Source organism: Callospermophilus lateralis, chromosome 6 (genome assembly GCF_048772815.1).
Source record: "Callospermophilus lateralis isolate mCalLat2 chromosome 6, mCalLat2.hap1, whole genome shotgun sequence".
NCBI lineage: Eukaryota > Metazoa > Chordata > Mammalia > Rodentia > Sciuridae > Callospermophilus > Callospermophilus lateralis.
Window position 1 is genome coordinate 34,671,847 of NC_135310.1, and position 20,610 is coordinate 34,692,456.

General features: G+C 35.8%; 1 protein-coding gene across 5 annotated transcripts in view; it reads right to left on the reverse strand.

Moving 5' to 3' along the window:
• Positions 1–20,610, reverse strand: part of Enpp3 (ectonucleotide pyrophosphatase/phosphodiesterase 3) — a 94,914-nt gene that overhangs the window by 68,858 nt on the left and 5,446 nt on the right. For 4 of the 5 annotated variants that reach the window (XM_076859733.2, XM_076859732.2, XM_076859730.2 and 1 more), the window contains exons 2-6: positions 12,052–12,113; positions 9,521–9,658; positions 8,339–8,414; positions 3,016–3,138; positions 1,212–1,337 (exon numbers count right to left, since the gene is read on the reverse strand). In XM_076859733.2, coding sequence (XP_076715848.2) covers positions 1,212–1,337; positions 3,016–3,138; positions 8,339–8,414; positions 9,521–9,607 — 412 coding nt within the window. In that variant the 5' untranslated portion in view covers positions 9,608–9,658; positions 12,052–12,113. The remainder of the gene's footprint in view (positions 1–1,211; positions 1,338–3,015; positions 3,139–8,338; positions 8,415–9,520; positions 9,659–12,051; positions 12,114–20,610) is intronic. The other variant, XM_076859731.2, reaches the window with a different exon arrangement.

Here is a 20,610-nt window from a genome sequence, read left to right on the forward strand (position 1 = left end):
CTGTAGAAACACAAATAATTTCTATCATACCAAAAGCTAGAATTTTAGTGATTTTTTTTCCAACTTTCTTTCAGTCCTCTATTCATTTAATCTCTTTGATTCTCTTTGAACAGGCTTTACATTCTAGTTGGCTATCTCATTAAGAGTTAGTAAATCTTTGACTTGCTCACTTTACATTTATCTTAAAGTCATGTTATCTTTTTGAAAATTATGTTTTGTCAACATGAGATAGACTTGGCCATGACTAAACATGTGATTTTTTTTGTGTGTGAGAAAAACATCATGCTATTCTATCTCTGCAAATGGTAGAAATGTATCAGAAAGTTTTTAAAAATTCTAAGTTTAACAAAATATATAAGTAATTAGCTTGTTATAGTCGTGTTTTGTGATTAAAACAAAAAATGATACAAATTCCCTCAATATCTCTGGAGATACAATTTTGACCAAAAACAGTTAACATTTTTCAGTCTAAGGAATGGAATCCTTAGAATAAGAAAACATTTACATTTATATTTAAAATAAGCTGAACTTTAATTAACTCCATTGGATTAACCAAAGAGTGGTAATGATAAATTTCAACACTACTAGAAATAGACAGCTAGATTAACTCTTTCTGTTGAAGGGGAATGAAGAGAAGGGAGGGGAGATAGGAATAAGAAAGACAGTAGAATGAATCTGACATAACTCTCCTATGTACATATATGAATACACCACAGTGAATCTCAACATCATGTACATCCAAAAGACTGGGATCCTAATTAGAATAAGATACATACCATGTTTTTATAAATATATCAAAATAGATTCTACTGTCATATATAACTAAAAAGAACAAATAAAATTTTAAATAAAAGATAAAATCTTGCTGTATGTTTTGATCTGCCATCCTGTATGTTTAGAACCTGCCATCCCATATCTTGTACCACAAGTCTATCTAACATGGTCATTGGAATGAAAATGATCTTAGTTCCAAGACAAACAAAGAAGTATAAGCTTTTTCCTGTCTTTTCTATACCTTGTGATGGTTTCCTTTCCTCTATTGTGTATAAACCATATTTCCTCCCATAGTAAACATATTTGAACATTTCTTTGATGTATGGAGTAGTAACTAAAAATTATCTGACTTTTCATTTTTGCAGCCCAGGATAGCTCTAGAAAACTCAGGGTTCCACTGAACTCAGAAGCAAATCCGTCAACATCCTTCTGCTTACCTTGGCAAACACTCTTGTAGTTAGCACAGCAGTCTCCCTTTAGCAAACAGTCCTCTGCACAGGAGCAAAGACTGGCCACCTTTCTGCTTTCCCCACAACGAGATGAACTGCATGACCATATTTGAGCTGTAAAATTATGCAATTCAGTTCTGGGCATTTATCTTAAGTATCCAATTCAAAAGGTACAAATTTGATGCATTTCTCCATGTGTTATTATAAAAGTCAAATTCTTGGGTTATCTGCATTAACAAATGAAAACATATCATACAAAGAAGAAGCAATCTATTCCTTAGCATGAGGGCAGAGATAAATGCAGCCCTATAAGCTGCAACCCTGATACCCTCACAGATGCACTCTGAGTTTAGAAAAACTCTAAACATGGGTCCTATTTCCACCCAAGGGTAAAAATTTCCCATGGTGAAACTCCATTAGTCTCGACTAGTCATGGCTACCCAAGAGCAGCTTTGTCCAGCCTTGTCTAAGGACAGCCAGCTAGGAAGAGACAGTGGTGATAATAATTCAAGGAGCATATCATTCATGTCTTTAGGACCACAGGCAAGTCAGATAGAAGTGGTGGGATAACTCCAACTACACCTTTGGTGTTCTTCCAGGCTTTGTACTTAGTGTGAGAGAAGTTTAAATAAATCCCATTGCTAACATCAGCATGAAGCTGAAGGAAAGCTGTTTCCCACTGCCACCTGCTAGGAAACATGACTAAAATCAACATCAGCCTGTGCTTAAACAAACACCTTGGATAGGTGAATGCTGTGTGTGTCCACTGTGCATAGAGTTCTTCATTCCCAGTCATTTATTACTTAGAAAGAAAAGATCTGGGGAGATAAAGTAAAGGGAGTACAGATAGTCATCTATAGAGAGTTATCCCCTCCCTTTTACACTTTTCAGAGAACATAATGTAAAGAATTCTACTATTCTAATCTTCACTCTTATCTAACCACTAGCTGCCCTCCACCTTCCCTGACTATTTAGAGAATTAAATACTAAAACTATGTTTTGTATCTGGTTGACAGTGTTTCTCAAATTGTGCTTTGAGAAGTGCTGGCAGCAGAATGATTAAGAATTATAATTTTCAAATCTTAAGAACCTTGAAATTTAAAACCAACTGCAAATGAAACTAAGATATTTATCTCAAGCTATAGTAAAATCCACTGGGATTTACATAATTACATGGCATTTCAATCAACTAAAGTGTGGACTCTGTTGATCTGCAAAGGGTGATTGGTAGTAACAGACTCTGTATAAAAGGTGGTATGGAGTGAATTGTGCTCCTAGAAAGATGCTGAAGTCCTAACCTCCAATATCTCTGAATGTGATCTTATTTGGAAATGTGTCCAGATTACACACAGATAATCAAGTAAAATGAAATCATCAAGGTTGATCCTAATCTAGTATGACTGATGTTCTTATATAAAGGAGAAATTTGGATACAGATACACACAGATACAAGACTGTGTGAAAAGACACAGATTTTGTGAAGATGAAAATTGAGTTTGGAGTTGTGCCACTACCAGCGAAGGAATGCCACCAACCCACCAGAAGCTAGAGGACTGGCAAAGAAGAGATTATTCCTCACAGCCTTCAGAAGGACTTCCAATATCTCGATCTTGGACTTCTAGCTTCCAGAAACTTCCAGACAATGGATTGCAGGTTTTTAAACTACTAGGTTTGTGGTACTTTGTTGTGGCAGTGCTAGGAAACTTGTACACAAGGTATGTAGGTAAAAATTTGGATATGCATTAATGATAACACAATCAAGGTGATAATAAGCTTTTCTTGAAACTCATACTTGATTCCACACAGACGCTTATAAAGTCCCAGCAGCAATCCATTCGATCTCTACACCCTTCATCACACCGGCAGCCCAACTTTCCTCTAAAGGATGAATCAAAGCATTTTCTCCTGCAGCTCTCTGTAAAACAAAGGACATAAAGATGGTACTATTTAGAAGTTAACCTGTATCTCATTCGCAGATGGTAAAAACACATAAAAGTACTTAGCACAGGCTAGCACAAACAAATTAGATGCTTTTTATGTTCAGTATTATCTGCCAGTGAACTGTGTTAAATAATGAGACACTGGTATTACAAGGAACACATGGAAGCACACAGTGAGTGAGATGATTCCATTGAGTCTTGGGAAAGGGATCAGGATTATTTAAGCAAAGAAAGGCCAATTCAGAGAACAGCACATAAGACACAATGGCTGAGGGGTAGGATTAAAAGGTAAAGATGGGGAGAGGAAAGCTGCAAAGGCCATATTAAAGAGGCTTGAAGCCCAAACTTTGGTAATGAGAAGCTCTAAAAGAATAAGCAGAGAACAAGTAATTAGATCTGTGTTTTATGTACTTATTCTGGAAAATAGGTGAAAGAAGAGACCTCTCTGACCAAGACATTCAAAACCAAAATGATAAGGGCCTAAAGAAGATTATAGCAGTAGAAACAAAGAACTTATAAATGAGCTTTCAGAGAAATTAGAGTGCAGTTAAGAGGAGGGCAAATTTATATAAAGAGTGAAGAAGGAGAAAGAGGCAAGAATGCCTTCCAAGATGTTGGGCAAGGACCTGAAGGAAGGTAAGGTCAGTTTTGCTGGACATCCAAGCAGACAGATACCCAGAAGGGAATCTATATATTTGGATCTGAAGCTAAGGAAAGAGGGAGATAAAAATAAAGATACTAATTTTTGGAGTCCTCAGTATATTAGCAATATAAGCAATGAGAACACCATTCTCACTGTGAAGTCCTCATTAAAAAGTGTGTACCCAGCTGAATACAATTTCTCCTTGCCATGAATTCCTATTGATGCTCTTTACCAATAATTTTCTGTGATACTCATTACTCCCTTTGTACCCCATTGAAGGCAAGGAGGGTATAAATGGTAAGACTGGGGCAATTCAACTATGTGTACCTTGTCCCCATCTCTTGAAAACCATTACATAGTTTTAAATTTATATGTTTATTTATTATATACATATTATTTTAGAATCATTATGTTCCCTAGTCATTGAGATAAAATGATAAATAATGCAGATAGTTATAGAGACTTTATAGTAATAAAATATTTTTAAGAAATGGTAGTGATAGGCCCAGGTACAGTGGCATATTCTTGTAATCCCAGTGACTTTGAGAGGCTGAGGCAGAAGGGTCAAAACTTCAAGATCAGCCTCAGCAACTTAGTGAGGCTCTCAGCAACTTATCAAGGGCCGGTCTCAAAATATAAAAAAAAAAAAAAGACTGAGGATGTAGCTAAGAGGTAAAGTACCCCTGGGTTCAAAACCCAGTACCAAAAAAAAAAAAAAAAAAAAAAAAAAAAAAAGAAAAGAAAAGAAAAAAGAAACTAAGAAAGAGAGAAAGAAAGAAAAAAAAGAAATAGTAGTGACAAAGCAACAGTGAATACTACATGGAATTAGGACAACTAGTTAGCTATACGGGGAGAGAAGACATCTTAATATTCTTACCTAGTGACAAATACAAAAATTAATATTAGAGGCCTAACAAAATATAAATGTCTCAGGAGTCAAGTTTCATTTTTAAAATGTGTAAGAGAGGTGAAAGAGGAAGAAGATCAACGTGAGAGGCACAGAAAGTAAGGGCCCTCACATAATGTAGCTCCTCAACTCAGACTCCAAAGGAGACAAAACAGAACTCATATGCTTTTCAAAGTTCTAAAACAGAAGTTTATTTAGCTTTTGAGAAACGAGGTCATTTTTCACTAATAAATTAATGAGATATGCTGTTGTTTATGTAAATGTATAACATCTATGAAAGTTACATGATGACTTGAAATAAAGGGCTTAAAATGTAAATTAAAAAAAAAAAGATAAAGGAAAGAAAAAAAGCAGCACTCCAGACTCAAAGACTCACAGGCTAGAGGAATTTAGTGGTGACTTTGGTATCAAAACAGACACGGGGCTAGGGTTATGGCTTAGTGGTAGAGTGCTCACCTAGCACATGCAAGGCCCTGGGTTCAATCCTAAGCACCACATAAAAATAAATAAATAAAATAAAGGTATTTTGTCCAACTACAAAAGAAAACAGCCACAGAGGAAGACAGTATGATGAGAAAAGGAACAAGCCTTACTGTGAAATCTAAACAGACGGTCAGAAGACCTTTGAGGAAAGCAGGATGGCATGCGACATGAGATAGAAATCAAAATAAATAAGAGAAAACCTTGGTTAACAAGGAAATGACACAGGAGGCCAGAGTTGAGATACACACACACACACACAATTAATATTCAGATCCTCTAAAGGAGATATTCCACAAACATGAAAGTAAACTACAATAAAAAAGAAAAACACCATTCAGCATGCTCTCAGAAATAAAAATATAACAGTAGCAATGAAAACCATAGCAGAGGCATGTGGTAGGCACAATTAAGATCCTCAAGAGGACTCCATATCCTAAACCCTGCTACCAAGAAGTTATTGACTTATATAATAAATGGACTTTACAAATGTAAGTAAGGCTACTAATTGACTGATCTCCTGGAAGCCAAGAACAGAATGGTAGTTAATAGAGGCTGAGGTGAGTAGGAGGGAGAGAGGGAAAGGGAAAGGTTGATCATTAAGTACTAAGTTACAATCAGAACCAAGAAATTCTGGAGTGTTATTGCACAGTACAGTGACAACTGATAAGAATAATTTCCTATATATTTGGGAAAACTAGAAGATAGGACTTTGAATGTTTTCACCATAAGGAAATGATAAGTGAGAAGTTAGCTAGGTTTACCCTGATTTGAACATTATACAATACATACATGTATCAAAACATCACATGGTACCCCATAAATATGTACAATTTGTGTGTTTTTATGCACTAGTTAAATTTTTAAAACTAAAAAACAGGTATACCTCAAAATGTAAACAACAAATGAAGATGATATTATTTTTAAAAGCTGCAAAATTGATTAGACAATAATGTTTGAGCAGCAAACATTATTACATCAAATTGCCTACCAGTTTCTCTGGGGAAAGTTCACATGAAGAGATCAGTAAGGTTAAGAGATGTTAAAGATCCTAGAGAGATCATGAGCAATGTAAAAATGATTACAAATTAGAAAAGCACCAGATTTCTTAAAAGCAACGCTGCAAACAAAGAGACTAAAAGGTAATGTCTTCAAATCTACAGAGGAAAATTATTTTCATCTTAGAATTCAATATCTAGGCAACCTACCCAATGTTAGATTAGGATGTCAAAGATGCATTTAGATAGGCAAGGACTCGAGTTTTATCTTCTATGCATCCTATCTTAGGAAGCTACCAAGGACATTCTATAGTAAAATAAGGAAGTAAAGCAAGAAAAGCAGACTTAATGAACACAATCTGCAACAAAACAGACAGGCTGATGTTAGAAAACACTAGCCATATACCAAGTCCAAAAAGCAACCAACATGGATGTGATTAACAGGACAATGAAAGAAGTTAAAATAAAAGATATTAGTCTATATCCAAACTTTTTGTGGTCAAAAACATAATGCCAAGGGTTGGTGGTAATGTGTGATAAAGGTAGGGTAGGCTCTGGAAAGTGGGCTAACTGGAGTGAAGAATGGTGAATACTGTCCAGAGGTGGAGCTTAGAAAAACAGAGGTGGTAGAAGATAAATAATAAAGATGCTAAATGCTAAGGAATATTAAAAAGGATGAATATGGCAAAACAGAAGCTAGGAGAGGGAATAGAATGATGCCACAAAAAGACTGAGATGGAGGAAGAGAAAAAGGTAAAATGACCCTGGGCAATCAACCAGTACTGAAGAAAGAGTGTGAGTGAAAGAGCTGAAAGATTTTATTCAGAGATTAATACATGCCTTTTGCAATCAATTTATGCAATTTTGAAGATAAACTTGCCAAGAAATGATGCCAGTTTTTGATACTTACATCAGCAAACTACTACTAAAATGGCCTGCCAATATTCATTAGAGTAAGGACTAGCACCACCGCTTAGAGACACCACAGTCAAGTGAATAAGAGAGGACAGCGATGTTCCAGCTAATATTTGTCTTTCCAGTTTTACTGGATCCTCATATTATAAAGGGGAACAGAGTATTAATTCTCAAGTGAAAGCCTGACCAGAAAGTTGTCAGTTGACCTCTCCAAGTGGTCCCCTACTGAAAAGCACCAACACTTTTCCCCCGGAGTTAAGATAGAAGTTATCAGTCAAACTGAAAGGAGTAATGAATGTTCTAACAACTGCTCCTGCTTCATCTTAGTAAAAATACCCAAATAATAAATTAAAAAATGACAGAAAATGCTTTTAGAGTCACTCATAAATGGTGTGTTTATTAATCATACTAATGGGATACAGAAAAATGGATGTGAAGTGTTTATAAATTTGGGGGCATGCATTTCCTATTTTTCTTTGCTTCTTATGAAACAAAATTTTCAAAGTTTTACTATATTTAATCACATAATTGTCACTACCACATTAACATACATTCATAAGTATCCCATTCATCCTAACCTTGAACCAAAGACAGCTTAGTAATAAATAATTTCTAAGTAATAGGGGAACAATGAAAAGAGAAATTTCAGAAGAAAAAAAAAGATTTACATAATGGTCACACCCCACTTTTTTGCAAAAAAGAAAAATTAGCATAAAATCTGTAAATACTATGGTGAAACAGAGCATTATACACCACTTTTCTAGATTTGGCACTGCCTAACCAACATATAGTAAGATTTCAGAGATGGAATAATATTAATATGGTATCAAGGTACAGGACAGGTGGCAGGAAGTCCTAGGGGTAGGACAGCAAAGGCTTCCAAGTCCAAGAGGCTGTACATTTTGTCATCAGATATATACAATTACAGTAGGAGTGGAACAGAAAGTCTGTGGTCAATTATCAAAGTTCTCTGTACTGGAATAATACTTGTGCAGGAGCTTTTGTGTGAGGGCAGAAGAATAAAGTCCAGAAATGATACTGGACAATGTTAAACACAGATGGGGGTTTCTGGGGAGTGAGATGTGAAAAGGGAAAGGACTGGAAGGAAAACTAGGCATAGAGGAGAGAAGAAACTTGGGCGAAGACAAGTTTTTAATGGATTAAGGCCAGGAGAAACAAGAAATAAGAGAATGTTTGGGGGAAAAAAGAGAACAAAAGGCTGACTGGTATACCTTCATTGTCTTGTGCCCTGAGTCCAAGATCCAGGCCTAATCCAAGTGACAGGATCACCAACAAAGCAAGAAGAACCTATTACAAAAAAGGAAAAGTCACCTTTATAATTTTTAAATATATGAAGTTATAAATAACTACAGTCACAGTGAATATTAAGTACCCACAACATTTGAGATCCAATAATGATAGAGGTACATTATTTGTTTAATCACCCCAAATAAGAAAGATTTATAAAGAGTTTTAAAATACCATTTATTGTATATCTCCATGTCCAAACACTTTCATAGTTCAAATAAAATGAGCTTAACCCCAAATTAAATTAATTGAGAATTAAAACCATAAGATCCATTTGCCTTTGCCATTTTTCTTTTTTCTTGTGTGTTTTTTTTAAATTTTATTTATTCCAGTGGGGGGTCTCACTATGTTGCCCAGGAAGCTCTCAACTCATGGCTTCTAGCAATCCTCCTACCTCAGCCTCCCAAATAGCTGGGACTATAGGCACACACCACCACACCTGGCTTCATTTTGTTTTAACTAGGCATGGTGGAAATCATTTCTAGTAAGGCACTCCAGGATTCAGCACATGTGTTGTTATGGAAACTTAACTTCCAGGGGAAGAATTGACTGTTGAGTGGGGACTGATTTCCACACAATAATAACAAAGCAAGAACTCAAGGGACAGTGGGGTGGTGTTGAAACTGAGGCAGCAAATAGAAGACCTGTTTCCCCCAAAGTTTGATGGTGAAGGGAAAAAGCAGAGCAATAAAATCAGAGCTTTTTATTTTATTCATTAAGACAAAGGTGATCCTGCCACATAAAAAGACAAGAATGAGAAGACAGACAAAAAAAGACTTTCTCTAGAATTTAATTAAATTTAATTAAATCAATAGTTTTTTAAAAAAACGGTATGATTATTTAGTATCTCACCCTCTGGCCTTAAAATGTTCATGCAGTAAACAAGTGACTTGGGGGGTAATTGTAATCATGCAAAAAAGTCAATGCTGCAAGGTTTCTGTTGGGAAGTCCAACTTTTAATTAAACATTAACCTATGGTTACTCAAATTACTTACTTGTAGAATATGATTACAAATGTTAACTTGCATTGGAGTTGTCATAGGAATCAAGCTGAATTTTAGCATTTGTCATAAAGCTAGAAAGCTAAAATTAAGAACTGTACTTACGATACAAATTATTTTGTATTTCTTGATAGTGTTCTTAGCAGGCTCTTCCGTTGCTAAAGTTAGCATAGAATCCTTTGTTCCAGACATTGCATAAACCTGTTTGGCCAGAAGAGAGTGGTGTTCCTTCTTTCCTCTAGTCTGTAAAGAGAAATCAAACTGAGTTACACAGCTGTGCCTGACTTTTAAAGAGCTCAGCTCTTTAGTGATTGCGCAATCTAGAGAGGATAAAAATATTGTAGTAATTATAGTGCCAAAAGGTTCAAGTCTGTTATTAGGACATTGTTTACAACTGTCCTTTTTCTCCTTATAATTCATAGTAAATGCTAATCAAGATCTATGTAATGAGAATGATATAATAATCAAATTTGAATACAAGCTTATCATTTATTTTCTTTAAAAATAACTCCAAACAACTCTTGTTATAGGTAGTTTCTACATTTTAAATATACTTCATGCTTCACAGTAAAAAACTAACATTAAAAATATGGTTTTGACTATAGTAGTAATTCTGAATTTATACTGAACCAATATAAACTGCTTAATTCTTTGAAAATTATGTCTCGTATTTTACAGTGCTCAAAATTGAAGACACATTTTGAAACACATTATCTCACATTAAACTTGACAATATTCCTTCTAGTCATTTTATTCCTATTTCTTAGATGAGTAAATTAAGGCTCTCATTATTTAAATTATGTGACTTATTTGTCCAAAGTCACATATTTAGTAAATGCCAGAATTACAAATTAAACCCATCTTCTAACTCCCTAAATCTAAGATAATTTTCACTAATTGACTAAACTTATTTTCTTATTAATATAGACCAGGGCATCTTAATACATGCACTATGTGCTGAGATGAGGTTATAGGTTTATGATGTAAGGAGCTAAATTAATAGCAGGATGCCAAAAAGTTTTAGTTAATAGTGAGCACTAAGCTCTTCTATTTTCAGTGACCCTAAGCCAGTGATTTTCAGTGTGGTATCATGGAACATTGATCCCATGATAACTGTCTTGGTCAAATAAACCTTGAGAACACTTCTCAAATGTAAAGATTATAAAATTCCCATATGCTGCAGTATATCCTTTGGAAAACACTAAGTAAACTTTTTCCAACCCCAAAAGCAGTGAAAATAAACAAATTTTTATCTATTGTACAATGATTCATAAATGTTAAGGACATTCTGGAAAACATCTAAATCCCCTTTTTCTGTTATTGAAGTAACTCCCTTAGGAAACAATCTGCAGCATGAGAGCCAGGTTTCCTTGAATGGCTTTGAGGGTTGTGATGCTTTCTATCACTCTTATAGTCCAACCTGCCTGTCACTTCACCAACTCTACCAACAAGCCTACTTAGCAGAAGCACTAGCATTAGTTGCTGAAACAAAAGGAATTGTTTGAGAACTGTAAGATTCCACAGAGATCATCAAATCCAGGGTCTTGAACACTTTTTTCCAGGGACCCCAGTGAATTGTCAGGTTAAACAAACAAAAATATATTGGAATACTGTTAGCATAAAGTTCTTCACACTGGATAGCTTATTAGCATTCAGAGACAGGATTTTTGTTGCTGTTGTTATTGTTGTTTGTTTGTTTTCTAATTCTGAAGCCCAGACTCTTTGGGTTAAATTAGAACTTTCCATAGTTTTACTAAGGCTTCAGAATTTTTAAAAATATCCCTCCAAGTGATATTTTATGCAGTAAAGGTCAGTCTAAATACTTTGCCTTAAATAGTGCATTTTAAAATTCTCTTAGGCAAACATTCACTCTATGCTAATCAAACTTGCATATATTACAGGTAAGTTCACCCAAGGGGCTTGGTCATCTGTGCAAGATATCCTTTTGGTGATATTTCAGAAGTGAGATAACACTTCAGAGAGTCTTATTGTTGCGTCATACTGATTTTATAAAAGAATGATCAAGCCCCTATCAAAATTTGCTTCAAAATTAGGGAACCCCCAGGACCTATGGTTTTTATCTAGTCATCTGTCATATGCTTTAAGTTCTTGTGGGCTTCTCGACTATCTGTACTTGTGACATTCTTTCAGCTTTGCCTTAAGTCTGATTCCTGAGGCTCCTACTTTTATCTTCCCCTCTGTGAAGGCTATTTGTGTCAACTTGGTTAAGCTACAATAGTCAGTTATTTAATCAAACACAAATCTAGGGTGTTGCTATGATGATATTTTATAGATGTGGTAACAACTATAATCAGTTGACTTTAAAAATTATCATTTATTATGTGAGTGGACCTCATTTAGTCACTGGAGGACTTTAAAAGTTGAACTTATCAGATAAGAAATTCTGTCTTATGACAGCAGCATTAGCCTGCGGTTTCAGCCTACCAGTCTCCATTGCCACCTCATTCTCTGTCCTTTGGAGTTTGGACATACCAGTCCCCACAGTCAGGTGAGCTGATTCCTTGATATCAATGTTCCACTCTCTCTTTCTCTCTCTTTCTGTCCCTGATCCAGAGACTTTGTTCTCTTATTTTTTCTTGGAAGACTTTTATTAGTGGTGGTAACATGGTCCTTACCTTATATACCTAGCTTTATGCTTGCCACTCATCTTCAGTAAATGAGGGGAACATATAAGTAGCTGAAAATATAAAGAAAATAGTAAGAATGACTGAATCAAGATTCAGGAGAGTGGTTACATCTGGGAGGAGGGAAGGAAATATCACTAAGTAGGGGTACACATTGGGATTCTCTGTTTTTGGCAATGTTTTCCTTCCTTCTTCCCTTCCTTTCTCATTTTCAGTACTGGAGTTTGAACCCAGAGACTTACACATGCTAAGCAAGTGCTCTACCAGTAAGCTACATTCCCACTACTTTTTATTTTATTTTGATATAGTCTAATGTAAATTGCCAGGCTGTCTTCAAACTTTTGATCTTCCTGCCTCAGACTCCTGAGTAGCTGCAGTTATAGGCATGCACCACCATGCCCTCAATGCCTCATTTCTTAATCTCATGAAAGCACACAGATATTTGTCTTATTGTTATTTTAAAAATTATATATATATATATATATATATATATATATATATATATATTAGCATATATATATATTATTGGTATGCTCACCCTTACATATAACTGATTTCATGATTAAAAATAAGAGTATTCTCAAAGATGCTTTTTACCTCTAATGCTAACACCTAAGATTCATATTGCCGAGTCCTGCAAAATGCCTCCCTGACAAAAGGCACAACCATATTTTAACTATGAGGCAGATTTCACTACATTGATTGTTAATATCATGAAAGTGCCTGCCAAAAGGAAAGTAGGTAGGCAGTTTTATGGGTCTAGACTCCTTATATGCTCTACATGGGAATACTGTGAGGATGGGGAGGAGAGTCATTAAGCAATTCATACTTCACTCTCAAAAGACCAAGTGAAAATAGTAAATGATAAATATGTCCATAAAAGAAACACCTTGCAAGCTGAAATTTTAAACAAAGTTGACATTTTCTCATATATATTATAGTAGCAAAAATGAATACTCAAAGATAACATGACTAGTTATAAAATTATAGTATCTCCACTAAACCATTCAACGTATTTTGGAATATTTAACCATGAAATGCCATTTGAAACTTGAAGTATGCAATTTTAAGATAAAAGGAAACAAGTTCTCTGTGTTTTTACATAATCAATGAACCTGTGGAACTTTTGCCAAATGGGACAACACAGGTTAAAAACATAAATTAGTTCTAGAACAGTTTCAAATAAAATTATGAACATACCACCTACCACACTGTTCAACATATGTACCAAGAGATTAGGAATACAAATAATATTTTGTCAGTTGGTAGATTCTGATATAATCCCCTCTGGTGTTGAGAAAGAAATGTGACCCAATTTTTGAAGAAACCAGCCTCTACCTCAGAGCAAGGCCTGTCCAAAGGGGAAGGGGGATGACCAAGTGTTCCTAAATTCCAGGAAAGGCCTGTGGAACCAGATATCTCTAACTCTAGTGACCAAATAGCCTTGTCTCAGCAGTGCAAGACCAAAAACCTAATGTCGAACCATAGAAACAACCAATCAGAATGAGACAGGGAAAATATCTGAAACATCAGGTGAGCCTCCCAGCAGTCTTGGTGATTAATAACATGATTAGGTAACCCTGCAAGTTTAGCACATATACCCCTCACGCCTAAATCAATCAGTTCAAATGTATCCACCACTTGAACTAACCAATCACCCTTACCCAACTCGTTTCCACCAGTGAACGTGCTAATCAATGTTAAGAATTCTTGTTTGATTTTCCTGTGGTATGAAATGATTTGCTGTGTGATGTTGTGATGCACAGAGTATCCCCAAAAAACCTATAAATCCTCACTGAACTAAGGGTCAGGACTCACTCCTCAGGACTCCTGCGTCTGAAACAGTGAGTCCAGGCTCGAGCTTGCAATAAAGACGCTTGTGTGATTGCATCGGATTTGGCTCCTGGAGGTCTATTGGGGGTCCCATGAATCTGGCATTACAGTGTCCATTCAAATGGCTAGAAAGGCCAATGAGTCAACTCAAAATGAGAACACTAACATATTCTTACACACTAATTGAGAGAATATTACATATTATATATGGCCAACTTTCCCCCAAAACATATATGGAGATGAAAGAGGTATATATTTTTTTAATATTTAAAGGATTTCAAGATTGTATACTAATAATCCAGCTAATATTTATGATAAATCCTGAATTGTTTTTGTAGGAAGAGAAAGAAAAAAAGAGAGAGAGAGGAAGAGGGGAGGAAAGAAGGAAGAGAGGAGGAAGAAAGGAAAAGAGAAAAAAACGCAAAAGAGGAAGAAAGGAAGGAAGGAACTTGATTGAATGTTTTATATCCTCTTATCAATGAAGGAAGACACAGGGAGGGAGGAGAAGGAAAGAGGAGAAGGAAGGGAAGACAGAGAGGAGTAAAGAAAGAAAAAGAAAAAAAAACAAGAAAATTCTGAACACAAACATTGGGAAAAATAACCTCCCTGAGTGAGCTCCCTGCTGCAATTTAATCTTTTCATGGAAACAGTTGGTGTCCAGTGCAATCAGGAAAAACTTCTAAAATAAAAGTGGGATCTGGGAGTACTTACAATGTCGGACTAAAAAAAGTATGCAGAACTCATTCAAGAACTTTGTCCACTGGGCCAAGAGGTATTTGGGCTACCACTGGCCTTCCAGGTGCCTTGGACCCAAACCAAATTGTTCTAGTGACACCTTATAATGTCCTAGTTCAGGGAATACACACAGGCAATTTTCCACATGGGTGTTTCTGAAGGGGTAGATCAGTCTGAGGATGGGTGGCATCCTCTTGTCCTATTTATACAATGAATATTTAGGGGAGTGTATTATTTTTTTTTCTGGGTGATGAGCTTAAAGATAATTTTTATTCTTTCTTTTCTTTTTTTTTTAGGGGAGTGTATTATATAATAGTCTAAGGAGTAAAGATCTCTGCACTGACAGATCTTACAACCTAGTGGGGGATATAGAAAATAAAAAAAAATAAATAAAAGCCATTCTTAGCTTGCCAGTTATACAAAAATAGATGACAAGCCAGAATTGGCAGGAGGCTATAGTTTGCCAATCTTAGATCTGTGACACTGGAAGCATGGAGATGGAGTTGCCACCTACTGAGCTGGAGACAGCTTCTAGAGGGAGCAGGTTTGGAAGCAAGAGTGAAAGAGCCAGAGTTTGGATGATCAACCTAGGTTGAGGTGGAGAGCAGGCTTTGTGATGGATTCCTTTTTTAAGCAAATTATCCATTTTAATGTTTAATTTCATTTTAAACCTGAAAGGTTATATTTCTGTTAGCTTAAGGGTTCTTCAAGTTTGAGTTCATGATAAAGATCAGGTTTTAAAGGTTGCAAAGAAATACTTAATATTTCATTCTCAACAGCAGACCTCAACATCGAAAGTGAAATGAATATCTTCTAAGAAAGAACTGAACTTAAAAAACTTGTCATGGCTCTCATGATTCATCTGTCTGATTAACTAAACCACAGTTAATAAGGAAGTCAGTAGATCTGCATGTGTGCGCATGCATACACACATGTATTTTTATATTAGAAAGAAAGCCCACTGTTTAAAAATGCATTAGAATTTTATAAATAGGTTTATCAGTGGGAAAGGCCAAATAGAGATATTTCTGTTGGGTTTTGTTTTTGATTGTTATCATAGTATTCTATTCTCACTGAGTCAATCATGATTCCCTTCAGGAAAATATTAGTAAAAGTAATTCTTACCTGGGAAAAATATAATTGCACTTATCAAAATGCATGGCTAATGGATTAATTCACATGTCAAATGTAATCACATCCACAAAAAGTTTCAATAAAATCAGAATTCTAAGAGTAGACTTGTAATATGTGAGGCCCTGGGTTTGATCCCCAGAACCAAAACCAGCAAAAACCTCAAGAGAAGTCATCTATAAAACATCTTCAAAATATTAGGTATTGGGAAAATTCAGCAAATCTATAGGTGTTTGGATTTTGTTTTTACTAAGAAATTGACTCTTTCAGATATAAAATCACACAATCTGAAATGCTGTCAACATTTTGTTAGTATAAGATATTCAACCTGCATAGAATTAAAGCACTTGTGGCGAAAGAAAAAAAATATTTGGACTACAAAAATTTAAATCTGAGTCTTTAGGAAATAGAAAGTCAAAGTAGGACTAGAGAATTGCAGGATGGAAGATACACTTGAAGATGATTTTTTCTGGGTCCAGAGAATGGAATGAATCAGAATGAGGAGAAGTGAAGCTAAGAGACCAGGCTATCATAATTCAGGTGAGAGATGAACAATTAGGTCAGGACAGTGGAAATAGAACATAAGTACTGAGCATGAGAACTATAATGAAAGCAGCACCACTGAGCTCAGAAAGTGATTCTATACCCCAACAACTAGGACAACAGTGGTGCCATTAGCCAAGATAAACTCTGAGGATGTGAGGGTATTTTTCCAGAAAGGACTGGTTAGGGTTTGAGCCTAATGAAGTTGATTTGGTTAGGGAACTCACACTTGAAATCTTCAACATCAAAAGTAAATATATTCTAAGAAAGAAGTAAACATATTCTAATAATGAATATATTCTAAGAAAGAAGTGAACTTAAAAAGTCTCTAGTTCTCAAAAAAAGTATTATCTTACAATAAATCATAAATAAATCAAATAATTTCTACTATTCCTTTCAGGCAATCAAGACACTTTATACTGACATATTACATTAGTCTTCACATCCTATTGGTTTTCTTAACTGATCTAGCAAATTACCACAAATTAAGTGGCTTAAAACAACACAAATTTATTATTTTTCAGCTCTGTTGGTTACAAATTCAATACAGATCTCACTGGGCTAAAATAAAGGTGTCAGCAAGATTGGATTCATTTTTGGAAGTTCCAGGACAGAATCTGTTTCACTGCCTTTTCCCACTTCTAGAAGACATCCACATTTCTTTGTGAGACAATAGCTCACGAAATTGCTCACAATGAAGCCAGAATTAAAAGAGGCAGTCAGTATAGATAGGTAAATCCAGTGGGACCCAGAAGGCCAATCTGAGTGAGTCTGGGAAGTTGGAGACTGCACCCTGAGGGTCTGAAAAGCCTTCAGAGCCCTTCCACCACCCTATCAAGATAACCTGCCCCTGCTCCAACCTGTTGGTAAGGTAACCTGTTCCAGGAATTTCCCCTCCCTATAATGAGTTATAAAGTTGTTAATTAACTACTGTGTCCTGGGCTGCTCCATCCCACAGAGTATCTACTAGGCCTCATGAAGTATGCAAGAAAGAGAGAAATAAGCGCCAGAAATCAGGAGAACAAAGAAATCCAGGATATCCTCCCTTCTTGGGATACCAGAATACCAGCTATGGTCCCCTTCTCTCTCCTAGGAGAAGTCTATGATACCCCTTTTAAAATAAACTCTGCTTTATATGCTTGCCTTGTATGTTTCTCTAATGTTATACTTCAAAATGTGAGGGAGTAGAACTTGTCACCAGTAACTGGTGGTATCAACCTCATGGGTAGGGAAAAAAAGAGAGACAGGGACGGGGCCAGGATTGTTATGTCCCCTTCAAGGATACACATCCAATGACCTAACTTCTTCCACTAGGCCCTACTTCCTAAAGGTTCCAACCACCTCCATACAGCGCCATAGGCTGGAGACCAGCACTTATTTACTTGTGGGCCTTTAGGGAACACATCTAAACCATACTACTGTCTTATCTACTTTTCATAATTCCCTCACCTTCTAAGATGGCTAGGTCCATTATCAGGTGGTATAGAAGACTTATGATAAAAATTAAAAGGAGAGAGAAAATCCTTATCCTGTTTTTAAGACTCTCATAAGAGAAATCTAAATTTTTTTAATGTTTGGAAGTTTAAAGGGGGGAATTTTTTGATAGTTGTGAGGCTGTGAAGGATGTCAATAGGTAGCCACTCTGAGTAACCCTATAAAGAAACATCATCTAACCAGTTCAGTGTTTGTGTGTGTAGTGAAGAACGTAGATAGATGCAGGGGCGGCTGCAAAGTAAAAAGCATTGTGTGACCTTGTAAATAATTTAACTGACCAAAGAGGGACCTGAATTTTGCCCTTAGTTTCTGGGAGGTAATCTCTAAACCTTAGAAATGTCATGCCTAATAGATGTGTTTTGGCTTAATTGGGGCTTTGAGTCACTCCCCTGATACACAAAACAGTGTGATTTGTTATATGTGTTAGCAGAGGTCATGAGTAATCAGCTCAACCTATGGAGGGAGTGGAGACTGAGATGAGCTACATAGGGAGTAAATTATGCCTATGTGATGGAGCCCTAGTTAAATTTTTGGGCACTAGATCTCGGGTATGCTTAACTGATTAGCGATATTTCATGGTGTGTGTGTGTGTGTGTGTGTGTGTGTAAAGATGCCAATATATTTCATAGGATTTACATTACAATACGACATATATATATATATATATATATATATATATATATATATATATATATATATCCCTATTGTTTCTATTGCTCTGTAGAACCCTAATACAGTTGCCCTCCTTAAAACCACTAAACTTTTAGTCAATGGAAGTTTTATGATCTTAACCAATGGAATTTTCATTTCATAACTCAGCTTATTCTCTGCAGCTTACTTTTCAATCTCAATATTGTTCATTTTATTCATTCATTCATTCTAAACACGTTTATTAAACTCCTACCATGTGTGCAGCATTATACTAGAATTTTAAGTAGAAAACAAAATACAGAAGATGCCCTTAAGTTCCTCACATGTTGATGGCATATGCTAGATTATTCCCTACTCTTTACTCTCATCCTCCAACAACTCTCTAGCTATTTTATCTCTTCAGCATCCACAAATTCCAGTTACCTTTTAGTGTTATTTTATCCTATTCCTTTGAGAGACAGATCCATTCTCTCACCCTCAGCTATGGGCCAGTGTATCTTCCAAACCAAGTGTTATTTTATTTATTTTCCATTATTCTCAGAGCTCACTCCATTATTTACAAAACCTAGCAATCAGGTCATAGCTGCTGACTGCAACTAATCATCCTGATTTTCAGGTCTTGACCATTCTAAATGGTATATACCCAGGCCCCAACCTTCAGGGTGAAACTGCAACCAATGATACCTTGGTGTTATTGTTTAAATAGCTTTGACCTTATTGAATCCTTAAAAGGATACCTGGAATCCCAGAAGTTGGCAGATCATACTTTGAGAACTGTTGTTTATCGAACTTAATAAACTCATACACATTTATGTAAACTATATTGTCTTACATAAATAAGCTGTGTGTGTGTGTGTGTGTGTGTATGTGTGTGTGTGTTTTATACTGGGGGTTGAAGCCAGGGGCCTTCTACCACAGAACTATATCCCCAGACCTTTTTCACTTTTTTTTTATTTTGAGACAGGGTTTCACTAAGCTGCACAGCTGGACTTCAATTTGTGGTCCTCCCTTGGCCTCCAGAGTCATTGGATTTACAGGTATGTTCCACCACACCTAACTAAAAATAAACCTATTTGATTTAGAGATTTATACTTTATAATCTAAGTGTTGCAACCACAGAAAAGATATCTACTTAATCCTTTTCTCTTATTTCAAAATACAGTTGGCCTTCCATATTCACAGGTTCCACATTCATTAATTCAATCACAGATTGAAAATATTTGAGAAAAAATTGCATCTGTAGTTGAATATGTACAAGACTTTTTATTGTCATTATTCTCTAAAAAATACAGAATAACTATTTATTTACCATTTATAGTACACTGGGTATTGTAAGTAATTTTGGATGGTGAAAGTATGGAAAGGATGTACATGGTTTATATGCAAATATTATGGCACATTATATAAGGAATGTGATTTGTAGGTTTGGGTACCCCATGGATACTAGGAGGTGCCTGTCTTTATCATGGAGCAGTTTTAACAATGATGGATAGATCAGCTGTTATGGTTTAGATGTGGTGATCCCCAAAAGCTCACATGCAAGACAATGTAAGAAGGTTCAGAGAAGAAATGATTGGGTTACAAGTGCCTTAACCCAATCAGTGAATTAATGCCCTATAGGGATTAACTGAGTGGTAACCGAAGTAGTAGGGTGTAGCTGGAGGAGGTGGGAATTGGGACATGGCTTTGGGTTATATATTTGTATCTGGCAAATGGAGACATCTTGCTGTGCTTTCTAATCACCATGATGTGAGCTGCTTCCCTCTGCCACACTCTTCCGCTATAATGATCAGCCTCAACTTGAGCCCTGAGGAATGGAACTGACTTTCCATTTTCCTATATAATCACAACATAACCATAAAAATCAAGGTATTAATATTGACACGCAGCTACCAGCTAATCTTCAGACCCCATTCGGGTCTTGTCAACTGTCCTTTAGAATAAGAGGATTCTATTCAAAATCATGTATTCATTTAGCTGTCATGGAATAATTCCTTCACTCTGAAACAGACTTTCTGAGTCAGTTTCTGCTCTTCTTGACTTTGACACTTTTGAATATTACAGATCAGTTGTTTTACAAAATGTCCCTCAAGCTTTTACTTCATATTTCTTCTTTCTTAAATTTGGGTTATGCAATGTTAGCAGAAAATAACAGAAGCAATG